Source organism: Paramormyrops kingsleyae, chromosome 16 (genome assembly GCF_048594095.1).
Source record: "Paramormyrops kingsleyae isolate MSU_618 chromosome 16, PKINGS_0.4, whole genome shotgun sequence".
Classification (NCBI taxonomy): Eukaryota; Metazoa; Chordata; class Actinopteri; order Osteoglossiformes; family Mormyridae; genus Paramormyrops; species Paramormyrops kingsleyae.
Genome location: NC_132812.1, coordinates 9627920 through 9651066, shown reverse-complemented (window position 1 = coordinate 9651066; position 23147 = coordinate 9627920). Strand labels below are relative to the sequence as shown.

The 23147-nt window shown below is 52.2% G+C and overlaps 1 protein-coding gene across 2 annotated transcripts in view; it reads left to right on the top strand.

The window, feature by feature from the left end:
* The window catches only part of sema5ba (sema domain, seven thrombospondin repeats (type 1 and type 1-like), transmembrane domain (TM) and short cytoplasmic domain, (semaphorin) 5Ba), an 85268-nt gene extending 63343 nt beyond the window's left edge, over positions 1 to 21925 (top strand). The window contains exons 9-22 of one of the 2 annotated variants that reach the window (XM_023826913.2): positions 2076 to 2211; positions 2362 to 2569; positions 2655 to 2862; positions 7784 to 7901; positions 8118 to 8299; positions 9143 to 9286; positions 9544 to 9691; positions 10381 to 10606; positions 12003 to 12221; positions 13207 to 13377; positions 16182 to 16343; positions 16943 to 16987; positions 17507 to 17712; positions 19592 to 21925. In XM_023826913.2, the coding sequence (XP_023682681.2) occupies positions 2076 to 2211; positions 2362 to 2569; positions 2655 to 2862; positions 7784 to 7901; positions 8118 to 8299; positions 9143 to 9286; positions 9544 to 9691; positions 10381 to 10606; positions 12003 to 12221; positions 13207 to 13377; positions 16182 to 16343; positions 16943 to 16987; positions 17507 to 17712; positions 19592 to 19759 (2341 nt within the window). In that variant the 3' untranslated portion in view covers positions 19760 to 21925. The remainder of the gene's footprint in view (positions 1 to 2075; positions 2212 to 2361; positions 2570 to 2654; positions 2863 to 7783; positions 7902 to 8117; positions 8300 to 9142; positions 9287 to 9543; positions 9692 to 10380; positions 10607 to 12002; positions 12222 to 13206; positions 13378 to 16181; positions 16344 to 16942; positions 16988 to 17506; positions 17713 to 19591) is intronic. The other variant, XM_023826914.2, reaches the window with a different exon arrangement.
* Positions 21926 to 23147: the final 1222 nt, after the last annotated feature.

Here is a 23147-nt window from a genome sequence, read left to right as displayed (position 1 = left end):
TACAGCACAATTGGAGCAGTTTCTGCTGCCGATATGCAAGGCGTGCACCGTGCCAGTGCCAGAAGCAGGATCCGGACAGCAGGCGGCCCTAAAAGCCACTTTATCCCAGGCTCTGGGGAGGCATCTCCAACAGAGCCCCCCCAGGCCAGAGTAAATATGGCCTTCGGAGGAGAGTGTCGCGGAATCTGGGCTTCTTGAGCGGAGTGCTTTAGCCGAGCTTTAACCTCGTGTTGCTGCATGAAGAGACCCACACAGGGACAGATGCAGAATAAAACCAGCAGGACTCCCACGGCCTCTTTGTTTTCCGCTTCTCGTTTTTAAACTCGGTTATCTTCACGCTCACAAACACAGCCCGAGATGCAGGAGCCCCCCCACTCAGCCGTGAGGCTCAGCCGTGAGGCTCAGCCGTGAGGCTCAGCCGTGCTTCACCCCCAAGCGGCACCTTCCAGTCCAGAGCTCCATCTGCGGACACAGGCTGTCTCCCATGTACGTCCTCTGGCTCCTGCATCCACTCAGGCCGGCCAGATGTTCCCAGAGGCTTTGAAGGATAAGGCTGAGCCCCCCTTTCATATGGCCAAGTACGGCCTGCCCCACCCCCCTCTCCCTTGATTATGTTGGGCTCCAATTAGCAGAGTCGCTAATGCTATAGGCGCAGGGCCAGAGTCCCAGGACCGCGGAGCCCCAGTTAACTCCACATGCAGCACACGGCCCAGCTGCAGCAAGTGAGCTGGATCTGGGGAGCCCGGCGGCCACACAGAGGCCCAGCTCCGAGACGCGTGTCTGAAGTCCTTCCCATTTCCTGTCCGGACAGGAAGCCAGAACGGGACAGGTTATCGCAGCACTCACAGAGTCTGGTGCTTCGGAACTGTGGCGGTGATGAATGTTGCGTGTGATTCACCACCATCGTGAGCCCCCAGGGCGGTCGACTGTGGGGCGAACTGTGTCTGCACAGCCGCATCTGCTCAGGCTGCAGGGTGAGCCTTGCCTGCACAACCACGTCTGCTCAGGCTGCAGGGTGACCCTTGCCCGCACAACCGCGTCTGCTCAGGCTGCAGGGTGACCCTTGCCCGCACAACCGCGTCTGCACAGGCTGCAGGGTGAGCCTTGCCTGCACAGCCAGGTCTGCTAAGGCTGCAGGGCGACCTTTGTCCGCACAGCCGCGTCTGCTCAGGCTGCAGGGTGAGCCTTGCCTGCACAGCCACGTCTGCTAAGGCTGCAGGGCGACCCTTGTCCGCACAGCCGCGTCTGCTCAGGCTGCAGGGTGAGCCTTGCCTGCACAGCCACGTCTGCTAAGGCTGCAGGGCGACCCTTGTCCGCACAGCCGCGTCTGCTCAGGCTGCAGGGTGAGCCTTGCCTGCACAGCCACGTCTGCTAAGGCTGCAGGGTGAGCCTTGCCTGCACAGCCACGTCTGCTAAGGCTGCAGGGCGACCCTTGTCCGCACAGCCGCGTCTGCTCAGGCTGCTGGGTGAGCCTTGCCTGCACAGCCACGTCTGCTAAGGCTGCAGGGCGACCCTTGTCCGCACAGCCGCATCTGCTCAGGCTGCAGGGCGACCCTTGTCTGCACAGCCGCATCTGCTCAGGCTGCAGGGCGACCCTTGTCTGCGCAGCTGCGTTTGCTTAGGCTGCTGGGGACTGCAGACCCAGCAAGGGAGGCAGAGATTCAGAACCGTAATGCTCTGGCACCACTGGGATGTCGCTGCTTCTCTCCTCACTTGAAGTAGGGGGCGCTGTGGCCCATAGCACCTGCAGTGTATGATACTTGCTATGTTTTTTTCTATAGAAAATTTTGTATATATTACTGGTTCCTCAGTGGAAGCTCACCCTAGCTGCACTGACTGCCTTACTGGCTGCCTGACAGCTGTACACTCATGATGTACAAGCGAGGTAGATATTACATCACTTTGGACAAAAGCTTCTGCCAAATAAATATAAATGTTCATACTTGGTCAGTAGGGGTAATAGCAGCTGAAGCATTGGCCTCAGAAATGAGCTCTCGCTGAGTAAATGCGCACACAAATCACATCTGCTTTCCTCAGGAGTGTAAATAATGGACCCCCATCCCTCCCCTCCACAGGAACAGCATCGCGGCCTCGGCCGTCTGTGCCTTCAACCTGAGTGCCATCACACAAGCCTTCAACGGGCCGTTCCGCACCCAGGAGAACCCACGCTCCACCTGGCAGGCCACGCCCAACCCCATCCCTAATTTCCAGGCAAGTCTATCCATCCATCCACCTATCCATCCCCATACATCCACCCATCCACCCACCCACCATTCCCTGGAGGGCTGCAGCCTCTCTCGTCTGCCTCGCTGATGTGCCCGTAGGGGTTCGCCTGCTCTGAATCTTTCTGCACCCACACAGTGTGGCACCATCAATGACAGCGGCCCCAATGAGAACCTGACTGAGCGCAGCCTGCAGGACGCGCAGCGCCTCTTCCTCATGAACGACGTGGTGCAGCCTGTCTCCGTGGACCCGTTGGTGGTCCAGGACAGCATGCGCTTCTCCAAGCTGGTGGTGGACATCGTGCAGGGCCGAGACACCCTCTACCATGTCATGTACATCGGCACAGGTGCGGTGCTGTGGGGCCGCGGGTGGGCGCTAAGGGGCGGGGCTTCTCACCGGGATGTCTGACAGGTGCTCCTTCCCCCAATCAGAGTATGGCACCATCCTGAAGGCCCTCTCCACAGCCAATCACAGCCTGCATGGCTGCTACCTGGAGGAGATGCAGCTCCTGCCTGCCGACACGCGGGAGCCCATCCTGAGCCTGCAGATCTTGCACAGCGACAGGTCATTGTTTGTAGGCCTGAACAACAGAGTGCTGAAAATCCCTCTGGAGAGGTGCTCCACCTACAGGACAGAGCGGTGAGTGCAGGGACGGGGGCGGGGGGGGGGGCAGCCCCACTCCACGTGGCACTGGGTGGTGGGAAACCCCAATTATCACTTAGATAATTATATTTGATTGTCTGATTGCTCTCAAGTGTCCCCTCCAGATGTCACTGCTGAGCACATTATCAGGCGGCCTAAGAAGGAGAGCAGCTGATGAGTGTCGTCCCCCCCCCGTCTGACCCGTGGCTCAGCGTGATGGTCGCTCGGCCAGACTGCAATGTGGGGGCATGAGGAGGGGAACTGGGGGTCTATAGTATGGTGTTTCCTCAGCTTTTATATATGATTGCTAAAAAAACTAAAAATGGTAAAAGACTTGTGTTTTGTTTAGTTATTTATGGTGAAGATTAGAGCTTGGTAGCGGTCAAGGACATCAAGTTGGGGGTAGAGTTTTCCCCATAGAAATGAATGGAGAGTCCCCACAAAGATATAATTACGAACCTGTGTGTGTGTGTGTGTGTGTGTGTGTGAGTGTGAGTGTGTGTGTGAAATGCATCAGTTGCCAGGCTCTTTCCCTGGCTACACTCACCGCAACTTAAGCTAACAGAGGTGTGGGTGAAACTGAAAGACAGGATGGAGAGATCCATGGAGGCCAGGACTTATTTAAAACACAGCAGGGTGGAACAATCACAGCGGGCACCAGGAGCAGGCTGGAGAAAGGGCTTCTGGATCCTTTTCATTCATTCTGGAAGTTTCCACAGCATGGGCAAACAGTGCATATTGGTGCTGAGTCAGTCGTTGCTATAGTGCAGGGTGTATTAAATATGTAAAAGGGCTGTTTTTGAATCTGTGTAATGCTGGGGGGGTGGAGGGTTATTTATGTACATTTAAGTGGCAGCTGTCTGCTGGTGGGCAGCACTGACCAAGGAGCACTGACCATTGGCCTCCCCATTGGTCCTGCTCCTTCTCATGCGCCTCCTCATTGGTCCCAGTCTCTCTCACGCACCTCCTTACTGGTCCTGCAAATCCCTCTGGCCCCATACCTACTCACTGGTGCCACTCTCTTTAGCACCTCCTCTTTGGTCTCACTCTCTCCACCTGCCTCCTCCCTTGTCCCGCTCTCACTTATGAACCTCCTCACTGGTCCCTCTCACTTTCACACGCCTCCTCACTGGTCCTGCTCTCACTCACGCACATACACACTGGTCCCACTCTCTTTCACACGCCTCTTCACTGGTCTCGCTGTCTTACACATGCCTCCTCACTGGTCCCGCTCACTTTCACACGCCTCCTCACTGGTCCCGCTCTCTCACCCGCCTCCTCACTGGTCCCGATCTCTCTTGCACAACTCCTCACTGGTCCCGCTCTCTCACCCGCCTCCTCACTGGTCCCGCTCTCTCTTCCGCGTCTCTTCGCTTGTCCCGCTCTCTCACCCACCTCCTCACTGGTCCCGATCTCTCTTGCACAACTCCTCACTGGTCCTGATCTCTCTTCCGCGTCCTCCCATTCTCCCTCACGCACATTCTCCCCCTCTCTGCCTTGGGGTTGTCAGGTCTTTGGATGTTTTGTAGTCTGCTGCTTGCTTACACTGACCTCAGACTTAATTAACCCACTTGCTTCATTTAATCACACAGTGTAAATTTAGCCAATTCAGTAGTGCTCATGGGCTATAATTATTCACTGTGTGGTAAAACTGCAGTATACCTTTAAATTATAACTAAAGCTATTTATCCCTCCTGCTACATTACTTCTTAACCCCTGAACAACTAAGCAGGCTATAAATCACTGGAAAATTTAAACACTCTTTCTTCACTCTTCTTAGTTAAATTTTTACAGCTAATTAAATAAAGCATATTTTATTAACGGCACCTGTCCTCGTTTTCTAACAACAGTTAAAGGTCTTGGTTTGACTCGCCAGCTTAAAGTCACACTGAAGGTTGGGTGAACTTGCCCCAGGCCTGTCCCGTCCCCGTCTGCTCGACAACCACCGCAACCCCCCCCCCCCCGCCCCTGCCACGAGCCCTCAGAGGGATGATGCCAGTTATGATTGTCTGGCAGTTGCACACTCTTCTCCCCCCTAGCCAGAAGCAGCTCGCTACGATGAGCTGACGTTGACGATGACGCTTTTGGAAATGCAAGCCAGGTTTTTTTGGCCTTGCAGTTTAACATGAGCCTGACTTGGGGGGGCAGGTTATGTGGCCATGTTTCTGGTCTCTCATGTAGCAGTCGCGTTCCAGCCAGCTGTTGGCTCCATGCAGAAAGCTGTTCAGTTTGGAACATCTCTGGGGGGTACAGGCTTCAGCAGAGACGGGGGGCTGAAGGCTCCACAGCCAGGCTAATGATGAATGTGACACTTACACCAACTTGGGGGGGAGGATTCTGGCAGTGAAACCCTTGTCTGATTGGCTGACTCCTCCGGGTGGCTCCTGACTGACAAGCCGATTGGCTCTTGACTCGATCAGCTGGTATGACGTGGAGATGACATGTCTCCTCAGATTTCACCTTGGGGGGGCACTGGCCTGGTGACATCAAAAAGGTGACAGTCTAATTGCGACAGCCTCCCCTCCTTGCTTTCCAGAAGCATTTGATGCCCGCTAAGGCCGTAGCAGTGGGGGGATCTTGGGTAGGTGTGGGTACTGGATGCTGCGTGTCTCATAAACATTCGCTGGACATTTGTGTCTGGTGCTTTGTGTGGCATCTGAAAGCGGGTAGATTGACTTATCAGTGAGAGGTTCCCTGTGTTTGAAACCCTGTGTTTCAGATCTTTAGATGGTGACACTGGATTCTGGGACAGAGTTGAGCTGGACATCCAGGCTTTTGATCGGTGATCGGAGGCCTTTTCTCGTTGGATGTGAACATCACAGGCAGCTGAATCCTGCTTTGTTCGGTGGAATCGTTTCCCACAGCTTATGCGCTGGTTGTTTTTGAATCTGCTTTTCCCATCACTAGATTCATTCCTTCTTTTTTATTTTCCTTTATCTGACAGTTTAATCCAGAGCCTAATTCAGCTAATTATTTAAATTAGAATTTAATTAATTTAGTGAAGTTAAACACGTGGTCGTCCAACCATAAGGCCAATCTGCTAAGCGCTGCAGATCCAGCATAGACCCCTCCGGGCTCTCATCAGCACCCCCTGCCTGTGCAGTCCCGCACTTCTGATGCACATTAAACACGCAAGGTAATCACTCATCTCCTTTACCAGCCTGTAAAGAGGCCTTGGCTGTTGCTGTAAAATGTCAGTTAAAGGCATAGTCCCCATGAGTATTGTGGGTAAGTGCTTCTCTCTGAGCCTCGGGGTCCCGCTTCATCTCTTTGTTACATTATCGAAGCAGCAGCTTCTCCTCTTGTCACCTGACTCAGGCTTGACATAGCGACTGAAGGAGAGTTCATCCCAAGGTGAACGACACGCCACGGCAGTCTCATCAAGGCGTCTCCCCACACCCCCACGCCGACGCCCGTCCTCTGGCCGTCTCTGTCGTCTCCCCCCCCCCCCCCCCGTTAAAACCATGAATCGCCCCGCATGACCGCTGTGAGCAGAATAACGTGCGGCATTTAGCGCTGAGAACCGTATTTGGACGTTATGGCCGGGTGAATACGTATCTGCTATGTCTACATCTGGCACGGTGGCCGTCTTCTGATTCACGCTCTCGTGGGTACGGGCGGCTCACACTCACCCGCAGCACGCGTCGCCGTGGGTCTTGGCGTTGGTCTCCGTGAGGACGCCCCGCTTTGGCTGCAGGAGAGCAGCATTACTCAGAGCTGCCTGGGCGCTTGCTGGCACCGCGTGGCCTGGCCTCAGCGCTGATGATCTCTCAGCTTGCTGTAATTAATGGAGTGTGGGCAGGTCTGTCGGTAAATGACTTGGCCCCAGGGTCCCTGTCCATGGGGTCTGTCTCTTGCTCTGGTTAATCCCCGGTTAAAATGACGCTTTAAATCAGCAGCAAGGGCCTGCCGTAAATGTCATTAATTTCGCTCGTCTAAAGTGCTGATTTGTCTGTAAATAATTCGTGTTCGGTGAGGTGATTCTATTACCAGTGTTTATTGTCACGATATGCTAAATCGGTTTCTGTGATGTTCTGGCCAATTGAGCTGCAAAATCATATCGCGGGCGTCGTACAAAGAAGGAGCCGGATCGTGACGAGGTCGTTATGAAGCAGCGCGGAGCTGATTGGAGGTCACCGTCGCGCCTCCTGATTTGGTGTTTCGCTGGAGTGTGCTGCAGAAACACATTTTGTGTGGCCAGACTGGGGCTCTTTCCACAGCAGGGGGGTGTGTGTGTGTGTGTGTGTGTGTGTGTGTTACATTGTGGGGACCAAACTAGTTATTTTGATGTTGTGGGGACCATTTTCCCCATTTCAAGGGGAAACTCAGTTTTTTAAAAATCTGTAACTGGCATCAAAAAATGTGTATGTGTGACTATGTTTATATTACATTGTGGGGACCAAATGTTCCCTACAATGTAATAAAAACCTGTTATTTCAGGTCCTCACAAATATCTGTGAAGGCAATCAAAAAACTAAAAATGTCTCGTATTTTGTTTAGTTGCTTATGGTTAAGGTTAGGGCTGGGTAGGGGTTAGGGTTCTCATGTTGGGATTAGATTTTTTCCTATAGAGATGAATGGGGAGTCCCCACAAAGATATAATTACAAACCTGTGTGTTTGTGTGTATGTTGGTACTACACATGCATTACCTGCACACACCCTATACCACAGCTGGGTTTGAGTGCTTCATTTCATTAACAGCCTTTGAGGTTTAATTGCTCCTCAATTAGCCCGTTTTTGCACAGCTTACGAACGTATAATTGCTGTGGGAGACCCTTCGCTGTGGCACATTTGCGTCGATTTGTTTCACTCTCGCTGTCTGGTGCCTTGTCAGGCGTGATGGCTGGTAGTGTGCACGCATGTGTTTTTGTTGTGTTCGGCCGTCACATGCTGTTTTCTCGCTGTGGCCCCCTGCAGGCTGTGCCTGGAAGCGCGGGACCCTTACTGTGGCTGGGACCGGAAGCAGCGGCGCTGTACCACCATTGAGGACAGCTCCAACATGAGCCAGTGGAGCCAGAACATCACAGAATGTCCAGTAAGTCTCTGGGGTGGGAGAAATTGTAACGATGATGGAGGCTTTAGCTGCTGTGGTAAGTGTGTTACAGTGTGTTACAGTGTGTTACAGTGTAACTCTTCAGAAAACACACCGCGTTCGTTTCTTTCTGGTGCAAAATCAGTCTCTACTTACGATCTGTGGATTAGAGTCAGTCCCCGTCTGTTCCCCAATCCAGCTCCTTATTTTCTGCTGCAGGTGAGAAACTTAACTGTCAATGGTGGCTTTGGGCCCTGGGCTCCATGGCAACCCTGCAGCCATGACGACGGGGACAGCAGCAGCTCCTGCCTGTGCCGCCTGCGGCCGTGCGACAGCCCCACCCCCCGCTGCGGGGGTCGCAACTGCGAGGGCCCCACCATGGAGGTGTCCAACTGCTCCAGGTGAGGAGAAAGAGGCGCATGGGTGACGACAGGGCAGACAGTGACGCTCCAGCAGCCTGATTACCGAGAGTGTAGAGAAGCCGTGTCTTTGCGAGAGAGACCAGGGTCACAGGGATGGCAGCAGGGGAGCGACGGGGTCACTGTATCAGCACCGGCAGAATGAACAAAGAAGGTGAGCAGGGCGCTGATAATCAGGGGTAACCAGGGAGACCCTCGGCCCTTCCGGGAACTTCCACACCCTCCCCACGTTGGGGGCCGCTAATGGGCAGAGGCAACAGACCTCCGGGCCATCCCTGTGCCGCTGATCTCTTCTGTCCAGACCGACATTCTGCGTTCTCTGCCTTCCCCTGACAGATTAAAAGTTACAGCGGGAGCCAAGGTTGGGTTCAGCTTCACAGGAAGCCGCAATTAAATCACGAAACGGAGCCCTGCCAGAACAAAGCACTTAGGCAAATTGAAGGAATTTTAATGTACTTAGAGCTCTCCCTGAACCTCGCTGGCCTCGTCTTTCGATGTGTTTTAGATGATGACTGAAAAAGATTCTGCAGTTTTCTCTGTCGTTTAAGAATAAACCAGCATTTATGGAGCCTTGTGGGAAAAACACATTCGAATGCACAGCTTAAAATATTCATTAGGCTTTTCAATCGAACTGTGGATCATTGTCAGACCTGAAGGGTCTGGTGAGACGTCAGACCTCCTGTGCCACCTGGAGGCGCTGGGGCGGATACTGACCCTCCCCCCACGAGGAAGCCCAGCATGGAGTAGAGTCCATGTCTGCAGGCTGCGGGAACTCTGTACCCCAGGAACAGCATTTACATGAGTAACGCTTCATATGTGCTGCAGGAACGGGGGCTGGACCCCCTGGTCGTCCTGGGGCCACTGCAGCACCAGCTGTGGAATTGGGTTCGAAGTGCGACAGCGATCCTGCAACAATCCCTCACCCAGACATGGGGGTAGGGTCTGCGTGGGACAGAGCCGAGAGGAGAGGTGAGCAACTGGGACTACTTGGTGGGATTTGAACCCCCGGTCCTGGACCTATGAGGAAGTGCAGTAGGTCTTTGAGATGATCTCTTACTAAGGCTGTCTATAAATGAACCAGCCTGCTTGATGCCAATTAGCAGACATATTAATGATGCGTGAATGCAGTTGCTGCAGGGACTCACGGATGCGGGGGTTAGTGCTCTGGGGTGGGGGTGGTCTGAAGTGGTGTGACGTTGGTGCTAATAGCATTTGACTGTCTGCAGACTGTGCAACGAGAAGGTCTCCTGCCCGCTACCCGTCCTCTGGTCCAGCTGGGGCTCCTGGACTAAGTGCAGCACTGAGTGTGGAGGCGGCGTCCATTCCCGCGTCAGGAACTGCGAGAACGGAAATGGCTGCCCGGGATGTGCGCTGGTAAGTTACCCACAGCGCCTCTGGCACTAGGGGGCGCCACTGAGCTGGACGGAAATGGCTAGTGTGCTGGTGCATAACTACAGTGCCCCAGGCAGAGATGTCTCTTTCTGTTATCTCCTTGCCTGTAGGTCAGGGGGTAGTTTAGGCTTATTTAACCTACAGACTGTCCATGTACTTCAATAAAAGAGTAATTTATTTTTGGGATGACAGTGCTAGAGAATGAATCAATAGAGGCTGTCTGAAGAACCGTGGTGGGGGAGGGGGGCATGAAGTCAGGGCTGAACATGCGGCTGAACACAGCTCCATTTCTCCATCGTGGTGGGGGGCCGCCTATTCAATATGGCGTTCCTCTCTAGCACACCATCTTAAGTATACCGTTCGATATCAAGCCACGTAAGTCAGGCCTAGTGTCACGCAGAGGGGGGGGCGGGGCCTGTAACATTAACTATCCCCTTAAAGTGATCACTGGTGTTAAAGAGCTAAGATCCATTCAAATTTAATTACACTACTTAGGAATTAAATGAAGTCTTACTGAGCATCTCCAAAGTGAACTGGGGGGGGGGGGGGAGTGAGACTGAGGTGTTTATCCCTCTGTTTGTGAGTCACAGTGTGTGTTAATAACAGGATGTGAAGGACCCCCCCCCCACACACAGCCACGTCTCACAGAATCCCCCCACCCCACCCCACAGGAGTACAAGATCTGCAACCTTGAAGCGTGCCCAGAGGTGCGTCGCAACACGCCCTGGACACCCTGGATGCCCGTCAACGTGACACAGGGTGGCGCCCGGCAGGAGCAGAGGCTCCGCTACAGCTGCCGTGCGCAGCTGGCCGACCCCCACGAGCTGCAGCTGGGCAGACGCAAGGTGGAGACGCGCTTCTGTCCCAACGACGGCTCCTCCGCCTGCGAGACCGACAGTGAGCCTCGCCGCCCGGCCCTGTCGCATTACGGGAGCTTGGAGTGTCTGTTCATTCGTATGCCTGCTGGGTGCATTTATTTGTGGAGGTTTAGACGTGTGATGAGGGTAGTGGGGAAGGAGGGAGTCTCCACATCTGCCTGTGTGAGTGAGGGGTCCCTGCTTACATTAGCGGGACGGTGTTTATCGTGTAAACAGATAAATGTGTCTTCCGCCTTTAAACACTGAAGTGAAATGTCTTTTGGGAGACTCCGATTGGCCGTGAGCCTCACTTGTAATCACAGAGGACGGCACGTTGGAGTGGAATGGGTGTTTCTGGGTCAATGTGTGTGTGACCGGCGTGCTAAGGGCCTACCCTCCTCAGCGCATGCCATGGTGTGCTGTTTCAGGACGGAGCGAAAGCCCACGGCTCCTCTAACCGGCTCTTTATTCCCATACCAGCCCTCAGAGGATGCCAGCGTTTCGCTGTGGATGCTTTAAGGGGGAAAAATGAGGCTCTCAGGATGAAAAAACAAGATGTAAACAGAACTGTCCCGAAATGCTAACGAGAGTGCGGCTCTGTCACCGCTCAGCTCGAATACCCCACAAAGCCGTCTGTCCTCTGAAGAATAACAGCCTCCCGGCTCGGTGAAATCTCACCGCCGCCCCGCAGTCCCGCGCAAACGGTCTGCGGTGCTTTTCAAAGTTATTGTGCATCAGAGGAAAAAGGCCAAAGTGAAACGGGAGTCAGAGTAGCAGCTCTGGGGGAATATTGGCAGTTCCATCCATGGAGCAGTTAGTGTAGAAATAGCAAGACAACCCTCAGCACCAGGCACACATCAAGCAAATGTCCTCTTAATGTGTGTGGACAAGAATTGCCGCAATTTCCAAATAAGTAAATAAATAATAATTCTTTCTCAAAGAAGAAGCCAGCAGTCCAGAGTTAAAATAATGAAGCCTCCAGAGCTCTGATAATGATCTGAGTCATACCTATGATTTTTGCTGAAAGGGGAAGCACTTTGCAGGCTAATACTGATCCTATTCCCTTTCTTGTCTGAGCACTTAATCCCTTTTGCTAACTGCCTAATTCGTCATGGCAGTTCCCAGAGTGCCACTTATGCGAAACCAACCGCAAGCCCATGCAGAGGGTGTCATGAACGTGTGTGTATATGTTTGCATGTGTGCGTGTGTGTGTGTGTGTGTGTGTGTGTGTGTGTGTGTGTGTGTCCTATTCAACATTTTTAATTTTTTATATCCAGAGCTACTTAAACATCTTATTTTAAGCCTCTTATGCACATTAATTGGGATGAAGATCTGGGGCTTCCTCGGGGGTGGGGCTTCCTCGGGGGTGGGGCTTATCTCAGGGATACCCCCCGACTGTAGGTCTTCAGATGATGTTCTGTGCTCCTCCTCCGCAGCTCTCGTGGAGGACCTGCTGAAGACGGGCCGGCCCGTGGTACGAGTGGCTGGCACCGGCTGGACGCCATGGGAGACGTGGTCAGCCTGTTCGCGGGACTGTGCCACTGGATTCCGAACCCGCAAGCGCACCTGTGCCACACCCGAGGGCAAGAGCGCCCCTACAGTGTGCAGCGGCTCTGCTGTGGAGTACCAGGAGTGCAACCCCCAGGCCTGCCCAGGTACGTCTCTGCCTTGTCCTCCCCCAACTTGCCTCACCCTGTCCCATTTTGCCCCATCCTGCCCCCTCCTACACCATTCAGCTGAATCCTCCCATGCCCTCTCCTACCCCATTCTGCCCCATCCTGCTGGCCTCCCATGCCCCATCGTGCCCTGCCACATAGCTCATATTATCCTGGTAGAACTCGCTACTAGGTCGCCCGTATCATACTCTCATTAACACACAGTCCATCTCCATCATTGCCATATGCCCAGACGCTCCTTTAATTTGAGCTTTTTCACGATCCGGCCCCCGTTCCCCTTCATATAGTTGGCCAGATTTGTTGTCTGAGCTCCGCACCTCGGCTCATTCATGTAGCCTCCTAATTATTCATGTTCCATGTTTAATTTAATCTTAAGCCATTAGACACAGTTGAAAATACCCAAACACTGGTGCAGTGCATTACAGCCCACAGATCTGCCTCCTGGTGGTGATTAAGGCAGGTTCCCATAGATGTAAGAGTCTTTGCTGCACTTGCAGTGCCAGTAAAAGCCTATGAGGCCCCTAGAGGGCACCAGTGATGAGAAGTTGCCTAGGGCGTCATATGGGCTTCGACCCCATGGTCGAAGGGCGGGCCATTTCTATTACTCTAGCTGCACACAGCCAGATACTTTCTGGTTTTATTTATTTGTTCATTTGTGAGCTAGGAGCCCAGCCAGCAGCGCAGTAATGCGACGCCCCCGCCTGGTCCTCCGGGGGTGGTGCGGGCCGGAGAAACCACCCAGGAATGGAGTGGGAGTTATGAGCCACGGGATTGAGAGGAAGCCAGTGTCATGCCAACGGCCTTGGCAGAGCGTGCCGTTTGGATGGAGGGTCTAGATCAACATCCAGCTGCGATGTTTCATTAGCAGGGAGGGGCAGACTGTGAGCTCTGTTTCGTACACAAAGACAGTCGGGTCCCGTTACAGCTGCTGTCTCACCTCTCTGTCCCTGTCTGACGTGTGCAGTTAGGGGCGCCTGGTCCTGCTGGTCCCCCTGGTCACAGTGCTCAGTCACTTGTGGTGGGGGACACTACCAGCGAACACGCAGCTGCAGCAGCCCTGCCCCTGCAGATGGAGGCGACATCTGTATCGGCCTGCACACGGAGGAGGCTCTGTGCAACACGCAGCCCTGTGAGGGTAAGACCTGCACAATGACAACACAGAGACAGCACACACTGAGAGCGAGTACCAGGAGTGTCACAGCGGGCCGGCCTTCACTATTTACCCCTAGGAGGGTAAGGACTGCAGGGCGGCAGCACAGAGACAGCACACACAGACTGCATGTACCGGGAGTGTCACAGCGGGCCGGCCTTCACTATTTACCCCTAGGAGGGTAAGGACTGCATGTACCGGGAGTGTTACAGTTGGCCGGACTTCATTATTTACCCCTGTGAGGGTGAAGCCTGCAGAACAGTGACAGTACAAAGACACTTTAATTATTTGCTCCTCTGAGGCAGTTTAAAAATAAATTCTTGAAAATGCACCGGAGAGACAGACGGGGCTTTAGCGAGGTGTTATCGCCAGCTTAAGGTACAGAGTTGCTCTTCCTGTCATAACACTTATTGGCTGATGAATATTCATCCTCCCGCCTCATTGGCTCAGCTTCATTTGCATCACCTGAGGGTGTGAGATGGCGGTATGCTCCATGGCGCCTCCCGGAGGGAGGGCTTTTAAAGGCACACTTTTGGTTATGCTTCACCACTGTCATTTATATACATGGCAGAGTAATTAGCTGCACATTTTTTCCACTGGATTTATGGTGGGTTGTTGATGTGCTGCAGTCCGTGATAAAAAGGCATAGAGAGTCACGCAGTATATCTGGCGACCGCCACCATATAATATTTCGTAATGAATTAATTTCATTCTGTGAGCTGTATGATTATAAGAATAGATGAATGATTAAGAATAATTAGGTGCCAGATGGGGGGTGTGGGGGGGGGCTGGGGTGATAGTTATACAGTCAGATGGTGAAAATGATTTTCAGTGAGACTAGCATGCAGTGGCAGGCTTTCTTACACGTGATATGACAGGAGATTGTCTGTTTGTGATTAATTAGCTAAAGTGCCATCATGCCACTTCCCGGCGTCACCCAAACTGATGATGAGTCGCGCAGGACACAGCCGCCGTGTGTTTTTGCTGATAGGAGTGGTGCATTTTGGGTACTGGCCAGAGACAGGCCTCGAGGGACGAGTACAGAGGCGGGGAGCATTCGGCCTGTAATTCAGCTCGTTATATAACTCTGACAGGATGGAAGTGTGTTGCTCAATATGGCTTTTGCAGAACTTTACCCAGTGGTGAGTAAAATATTTATGCAGCAAGGTAACTCTGGGACTTCCTGAAAGTGAACGTCTCCGAAAGGCTCCAGCTTGTGTGTCCAGAAACGTATCTCTTAACATCCAGGGCTCATATTCACAAAGCATCTTAAGGCTCCCCGTGATTATTGCAGGTAAGCTCATGCATGAGAACTGACGTCAGCCAAAGCAACGGAGTCTTACTCGTAGCTTAGGTGTTGGCTCTTTCTAAGTAAAAGTTGCTCTCAGCTACTTTGTGAATTGATTTTAGGAAAAAACTCATAGTTAAAAAGTTTTAGTGCAATTTAGGAGTACTCTTAGTGGCAAGATAAAATGCTTTGTGAATATGGGCCCAGGAGTCGTTTCCTTAAATACCAAACTTCTTATTCTATGTAGTGGAAACAGCTGTGAAAGCTAAAACAATATTGGCTGAGGAGATGCGACCCAGGAGAATGATCCCCACATCTTACACGTAATGCGTCATGGAGGAGGAAGCCTGGGCTCCCAGTGCATACAGCTGCTTTTCATCACACAGTCAAACCTGTCCATTAACTCTGCCGTTGGTACGCCGAAGTTCGCTACCATTCCTCTAATGACTTGTAGCCCCTACACAACCTGTATGTCCAACCTATAGCATACAGAATGCCCGCAACACACATATTTGACCTGTAGCCTATTGCATGCAAGCAACCTGCGACCTGTAGCCTACAGAATGCCCACAACACATGTATCTGGCCTGTAGCCCACTACATGCCTGCAACCCAGGAGTCTGACCCATAGCACATGCATGCTGCAGCCTACATGTCCAACCTGTAGCCTACAGAATGGCCATATCACAACTATCCAATCTGTAGCCCACTGCATTGCATACCTGCAAATCAGGAGTCTGACCTGTAGGCCACCGAGCACTGTGACCCGCATGTCCGACCTGTAGCCCACCACACGCCCATCACCGTGTTGGACCTGTAGCCCACTGCACACCTGTGACCTGTGTGTTGGACCTGTAGCTCACGGCACGCCTCTGACCTGTATGTTGGACTTGTAGCCTACTGCACAGCCACGACTCATGTGACAGACCTGTAGCCTACTGCAATTCCATGACCTGCCTGTCAGACCTGTACCCCACCACACGACTGCACCTTGAATGCCCGCAATCACCGTACATACAGATTGGCCTTTAAAGCCCCCACAACACACTTAGGGAGGAGCAGCGCTAAGCTGCGTATCAGTGCTACACACCCCTCTGCATTGCTATAATGAGAAAACTATTCACTGTATTGAATGAAGGGCGCTTAGTGATGCCTTTCAATTGACAGGGCTATTAGCTTTACGGCGTCGATAAGCTGGAGGGCCTTAATGCGGTCAGCAGTGACTGCAGAGCACAGCAGGACAGCAGAAAGTTTAATATTCATACATCCATGCATGTGCCCCAGCTGTCCAAAAAGGTACATTTGCAAGTGTAATTTCTCTGACGTTCCTCCTCACCCACATGGTAAATGTTTTCTTTCTGTTTGCAGTTCATGCTCTTCTCGCATGTTAAACCATTACACTGCTTCATGGTTCATGGCAGCAAACGATCTGACCTGGTTCCTGTTAACATCCTGGAAGCTGGTGCCACCTCTGACTCTGTCTCTCTGTTGCCCCCTGCAGGTGGCTGGATGGCCTGGTCGGCCTGGGGCCCCTGCGAGGACACCGGACTGCAGTTGCGCAGCCGCACCTGTCAGGAGCCCAGCGGGAGCCCCGAACCCGGATCAGGCCCATGCCCGGGAAACAGCACAGAGAGCCGAGAGTGCCAGCTCAACGAGATCCCAGGTGAGCCCTGCGGGGGGGGTGGTGCATTCTGGTGTGTGTCTAACCGTGACCCACAATGCAGAGCGAGCCGAGTGCGCTATGTGCCAATGTTACGTTTCAGCAGTCAATTACATTCAGGCAGTTTCGGCTTTAGAGAGCGATGTACAGTCCGAATGTCAGGGGAGAGAGGGACGGAGCGAGATTGCGAATATCTTAATTAAAATGCCCCCCCACCTTCAAAGAGGGGGGATTTGCCTCAGTCGTGCCGTGTTTCTGTACAACAGAGGGGCCAAGGTGACAGGCAGATAAGAATTATGGAAATTAATTGCCTTTCAGTAGTGGGCTCTTTCTCTCTTTGTTCTTCCGGGGAAACACTGATTTGAAGAGACTCGCAGGAAACTGACACCCTCCGAGAGGTCAGGGCTGCCTCCCCCTGCCTGGCGTCCTCCACCTCCCCCACGGGCCGGGCCTCCCCCCCCCCCAGCTGCTTACGCTGGCTCCTCCCCTTTATCTCAGTATAATTAGCGTTTTGTTACACGAAGAGGCAACTCTGCAGCAGTGAGACTCTGCGGAGCGTGTTGCTGTTTGGGCTTGGTGATAATGGCCTGTCTCTCCTACAGTGATCCTTCCTGCATCCAGCTTTGACAAGAACCTGCACTGTGGGGGTACGTCGATGAGCACTGTCCGTCCCGCACTTGTTTGATGTTGTGTTGGTAAACCCCGCCCAGCGAGCACATGGAGTGTGTCGCTTCACCCACAAAGAACAATCCGCTGCCTCCTATCTGGGGCCGCAGGCCATCTGTCCCAGTCCACTCTCCTCAGCCCGGCCCGTCAGACAGTTCAGATGTCTCCCTCGTGCAAATAAGCGCCATCTTGTGGCCAGGCTGAGGGGTGACACTAATCAGGAACCTGGAAAGGTCAAGGTGCTACAGCCGATGTGAGAGCCTCTGGGTGCTGTACATATGGCATATAGGTTACCCAGGGTTCCTCTGGAGCAGCCCAGTGTTGGCAGCTCCGCACCACCATGAACCTCATCTTGGTCCCATAGTGATTCTTCAGTCCAGGGGTGGGCTTTAAGAACAGTTGTCTCATATCTACAAGGCTTTTTGTTACATCTGGTTCTCTGTGTCTCCCTCCTGATGAGAATGTTCTTCTCATAGTGCTGCCTCCCTTCTCCTCCGCAGCGTTCACACTCATCCACCTGATCGCCACCGGCGTCTCCTGCTTCCTGGGTGCTGGCCTGCTGAGCTTTTTGGTGTATGTCTACTGCCAGAGGTTCCACAAGCCGTCACAGGAGTCGGCCGTCATCCATCCCACCACGCCCAACCACCTCAACTACAAGGGCAACACCACGCCAAAGAACGAGAAGTACACCCCCATGGAGTTCAAGGTAACCCAAACCCTAACCCTAAAACCCTTGGAGTTCAAGGTAACCCAAACCCTAACCCTAAAACCCTTGGAGTTCAAGGTAACCCAAACCAAAACCCAAACATCCATGGAGTTCAAGGTAAGCCGAACCAAAACCCTAACATCCATGGAGTTCAAGGTAACCCAAACCAAAACCCTAACATCCATGGAGTTCAAGGTAACCCAAACCAAAACCCTAACATCCATGGAGTTCAAGGTAAGCCGAACCAAAACCCAAACATCCATGGAGTTCAAGGTAACCCAAACCAAAACCCTAACATCCATGGAGTTCAAGGTAACCAAAACCAAAACCCTAACATCCATGGAGTTCAAAGTAACCCAAACCAAAACCCTAACATCCATGGAGTTCAAGGTTACCCAAACCAAAACCCTAACATCCATGGAGTTCAAGGTTACCCAAACCAAAACCCTAACATCCATGGAGTTCAAGGTAACCCAAACCAAAACCCTAACATCCATGGAGTTCAAGGTAACCCAAACCAAAACCCTAACATCCATGGAGTTCAAGGTAACCCAAACCAAAACCCTAACATCCATGGAGTTCAAGGTAACCCAAACCAAAACCCTAACATCCATGGAGTTCAAGGTAACCCAAACCAAAACCCTAACATCCATGGAGTTCAAGGTTACCCAAACCAAAACCCTAACATCCATGGAGTTCAAGGTAACCCAAACCAAAACCCTAACATCCATGGAGTTCAAGGTAACCCAAACCAAAACCCTAACATCCATGGAGTTCAAGGTTACCCAAACCAAAACCCTACTGCCAGCTGAAAGCACTCAAACGACGAGCAGAAAAGTTTCTCCCATTTGTGGCTCATTTTGAAAACTTGTACTTGTTTCCTTTTGTCAACCATGTAATTTATTTGCCGTTAGCCCCATTCTGAAAGCGCTGTAGCCCCTGTCCTCTCAATCCCGCCGACTTTATTAATGGCCTGCATTAGGCTGTTTACGTGTTAGACGATTGCCGCACTCTGACGGCTGTTTGTGACGGATTGTGAATTAGCTGCCGCCTGATCCTTCTCCTTCATCCTTCCTCTGACACCTGTTTATCTCCCCTGATGGCTGTCATTGACTGCTGCTGCCCAGTTGGTCTCTCTCAAGCCAATGCAGCTAATGTCCCCACAATGTGATATTTTGACATTGTGGGGACCACCTTTTTGGTCCCTACAATGGCAATCTCAATTTTATAAAAATCTGTGACTGCAATCAAAAAACTGAAAATCTTGAAAGACTTTCAAAATACTGAAAAGTATTTTGCTTAGTTACTTATGGTTATGGTTACGGCTAGGGTAGGGGTTAAGGTCGTCATAGTTAGCATTAGCATTAGCATGCGTGCGTGCCTGTGTGCATGTGTGTGTGCGTGCCCATGTGCATGCATGTATTTTGGCAGGGGAGGCCCTGGCAGTTGCAGTGGAGCTATAGGCTATATTTTCCAAACGTTTTCCTGATAGGCTGGCAGAGCCACAATGTGTGACATCAGCAGAGAAGAGAGGATCCTTTGAAATGAAGCAGAATGTGATTCCATGGATTATCTGTCAAAGTGCAGCAGAACAGCCCCTGGGCCTCAAGTGCACATGGAAGGTGCAGAAAGGTGGTGGATAATTGGAAATATAGGTCAGTGACTGCTGCCTTGTGCGGCATAGGTCTCTGCTGCTGTCGGCTTTTTGGTGATGCTCCTGTTATGCTGGATGCTGTGACTGTCTCACCCTGGTCAGTAATATCCACAGTGGTGTAAAGGGTACCCAGTTTGAGCCTAGAGCTCTAGCTGGTTCATCGTGGAGTGCCGCTGATCTACCGACCCCTGCTTCCTGACACGCTGTCTTTTCTGCCCTCTGCAGACGCTGAACAAGAACAACCTTCTCCCGGATGAGAGGACCAACTACTTCCCCTCGCCGCTTCAGCAGACTAACGTTTATACCACCACTTACTATCCTGCCACCATCAACAAGTACGACTACCGGCCGGACTCGTCCCCACCCCCCTGCAGGACCTACACGCACAGCTGAGGACCGTCCCCCAAACGGTGACGCGGCTGGCCTGGTCGGACTGCCATCCGCTGGGGAACCGGGAAGCTCTGACCTTACGGCTCTCCATCTCTTCCTCATGTTATATTACGCTTAATGGACGTGGCAGAGTTCAGAGGGCGCTTCTAAAGAGACGCAAGGACTAAATAAGCACAGGGGACAGAGCCGGACTGCTTCGGACGTGCGAGAGGGGCATCTGTCGCATTGGTGTGTTTAAGTGTCCTTGAAGGCGAAACATTTTGGGATGTTTTTCCACAAACTTATTAGCGTTCGGTCTGGTTTTCCTGCACCTGTAAGGGGTGGGGGAGGGGGGGGGGGAATCTGGAACAGTGAAAAGAACCCGTCAGGGAAGGATGACCCAAGCATGTACTGGAGCCTCAGCTGCAGTGTGAGACTCCTAACAGACACAGAACAAAGTCACTGTAATGAACTACGAGGACAAGGTGACCGAGCGCATACCCTGAAGACTGTCTCACTGGAAACGGGACAATTTCCCTGTCCTCTCGGAGCTTATGCTATATGTACTGACCTGCTCTCGAAAACACTGTCAAAAATATCACTCCTTCAAAGAAAGCTTTCGAGGAAATTAGCAAACGTGTCTGCTTAGCCTGTTTTATTTGCTTCCTACAGTTACTATTCTGGAAATGTCTATTCAAACATTGGACCAAAATGGGTTCCGCAGTGAAATGATGTCAATGGAATGCATTGTGGCGTGTGAGGGTGTCACAGGTGTGTGCATGAGATGGACGCAGGGGTGACTGAACGCGGCAGCATGTTGTCGCAGCCTGAGCCCTGCTGCCTCCTTCAGACGCTCTCCCGAGCAGTTTCTGCTGTAACTGCACGCCTGCTTAAATCTTAAGGCCTGAAGGTAGGGTGCAGGAGTTGTCTTTAACCAGTGCCGTACGTGGGTGTGTTGCGGCCCGCTCTGGACTTGGGGCTGTAACTGAGACTGTATCGGAGATGAAATCGTCTTTCCCATCACCGCTTACTCGTCCTTTTCAGCTCCTTATCGGCTGGAAGATGAACGACCGAGTTTAATTTGCAAATGGAGCCCTGGCTGCATCAACGTGTACAACCACCATCGACCCCCCCCCCCCCCCCGTCCAGGCTGGCCTCTTTTGCTGAAGCCTACTAGCTCTGGCTCTTTAGCTATGCGATCAGGATTGCAAAGCCTGTCTGAACCTCCCTGTGTGTGCGTTCACTTTGCGAGGGGGAGGGGCTTCTAGGTCTTGTGTTTTCACATGTTCAAGTAAACGCACCGGGCCATGAAACCTGTATAAAGCATCCAGCCAGTGGAAGCTGGTGTCCAGGAATCTGACATTTCGTGAGCTGCCCTGATGATCAGGATGTGAGGAACACTTTCAAAATGACCTTCATCATGCCTGTTCCTGTTCAGCTAAATGCGATGGCCCCGTCTGTACATAGGAGGCGCTATAACCTGATGTCTGTATCATGTAAATGTATATTGTATAGCTAACACTGTTTTTAAAAGCCTTATAGTTGTAAAAAGTGCAGAAGGTGTGTAAATGCCAACACAGAGATTGGGGGATGGAGCCTGCATTATCCCCTGCTGGGTGGCGTGACACCTGCTGGCCTCCTGCTTCTGGCTGGGCCTCGGCGCCCCCTGTGGCGGCAGGTAGTAATCGCCCGCTTAATTCCTCAGTTGCCTCAGCATTTAATAATCTTACCAGGACTTTATTGTAGTCGCCCAGTAGCACGGTTCCATTTTTAATCGGCTGTAGGATCGTCCTCTACGGAAAAAAATGGAAGATTGGAAATTGTACCTTCAATTTGATTTAGTGTTTAGATTTTGTTTGCATTTTCTTGAGGACCTCTGTAAGTAGCCCACCGTACACATGATCCACCTTAAAAAAGTATTCATGTTGATTATGATTGGCCAGTCCCACCATGTGATCATTTACAATTAGACGCCCTCGACCTGTGAGTATTTGTGTTGCCTGAGCTCCATCCCGAAGGCTTGGTGCCCTTCTATGCAACTGACCTGTTGGTACTGTTGGATATCGACTGTAATCACTGCCTTTTAGACACTGTGAATTTTTGGTACTCTCTATTTTTGTATATTGTACATTGTAAAAAATAATAAAGCAGCCCGCCGATGCCGGCCGAGGCCGCGGCCGCCGCCCCCTGTCTCATTGAGCCCGCTGTCTCGTCTCAGGAGCTGTCAGGGCTCACAGAGGCCCCTTCATGTGGGCTGCAGCTTTCACGTCCGCCCTGCTGATCCATTGCTGTTCTGTCACTCAGCCCCGGTGCTCTGCCCTAATGAGGCCTCCTGTAGGAGGGATGATCACCTGGGAGCTGGGCGGACAGCGCCTCCCCTCAGTCTGCGGCGAAACTTCAGCACTCAGCTCAGACGACAAACCGGCATGTTCCGGAAACACAGCGGCGCATCTGTCAGTGTTCACCCTCTTGGGGGGGGGGGGGGGCAAGAAAAATCTGTCTGGATAAGAACATGAGGTATCGGATTGGGCTGGTGATAAGGTTCCATGAAGCAGCTACCGGCCTGGTAGACGATTGGCTGAGTGGTCTGGCATGAGCGACGTGGGTCCATGTAGGATACACTGCCAGTACAGAACGGGCCGCAGGGGTGTTCCCGCTGTCCATCTCCCTGGCTGGCATCGACCGGGCTGCGGTGCCATCTGCAGAGGAGCCTAAGACATCCTTTGACGTCCCTCTGTCGATAAGGCAGAGGCTTGCGTTTCACTTCTTTAACCAATCACAGTCTTCATTGGATGACATCACCACATTGGTCCTTTTTCTTCTCATTTTCAAACTCAAGGCTTCCAGCCATTGAGCCAGGGGTGATGTGTGGCCCAGCAGGCTGCCTGTGAATAGATGGCCGCCAGTTCGGCATTATTATCATCATGAAATAGACACACACCCATACGTTGCTCCGTACAGCCTTTGCAGGTAAACATGTTTCTGTGTTTTATATCTATGACATGTTCCTTAACAACAGACATAGACAATAAAATGGGTACTGTATCTGTGCATCTTGCCACTTAATGGAAAATACTGGCTTTAGTTAATGTGGTGATGTCATACAATGAAGACTGTGATTGGTTAAAGAAGTGAAAGACAAGCCCCTCCCTTGTTGATCCAGGAACCCATCAAACTCCGCAAAATCAGGACTTGCCAGGAGCATCACTCACCTGTTGTTTGCTGACAGGTTGGTGTACCAACTCCTCCTCCCCTTCCCACCCCAACCCCCCCCCCGCGCCTCCAGCCGGCTTGATTACATGCCAAGAGCTCTAATTCAGAAGGATGGGGAGACGTGTGTGAGGAACCCCCCTGACAGTGGCTGGGTCACCTTCATTTGTGTGCCAGCGATGCTCGGGGGTGTCCAGATAGC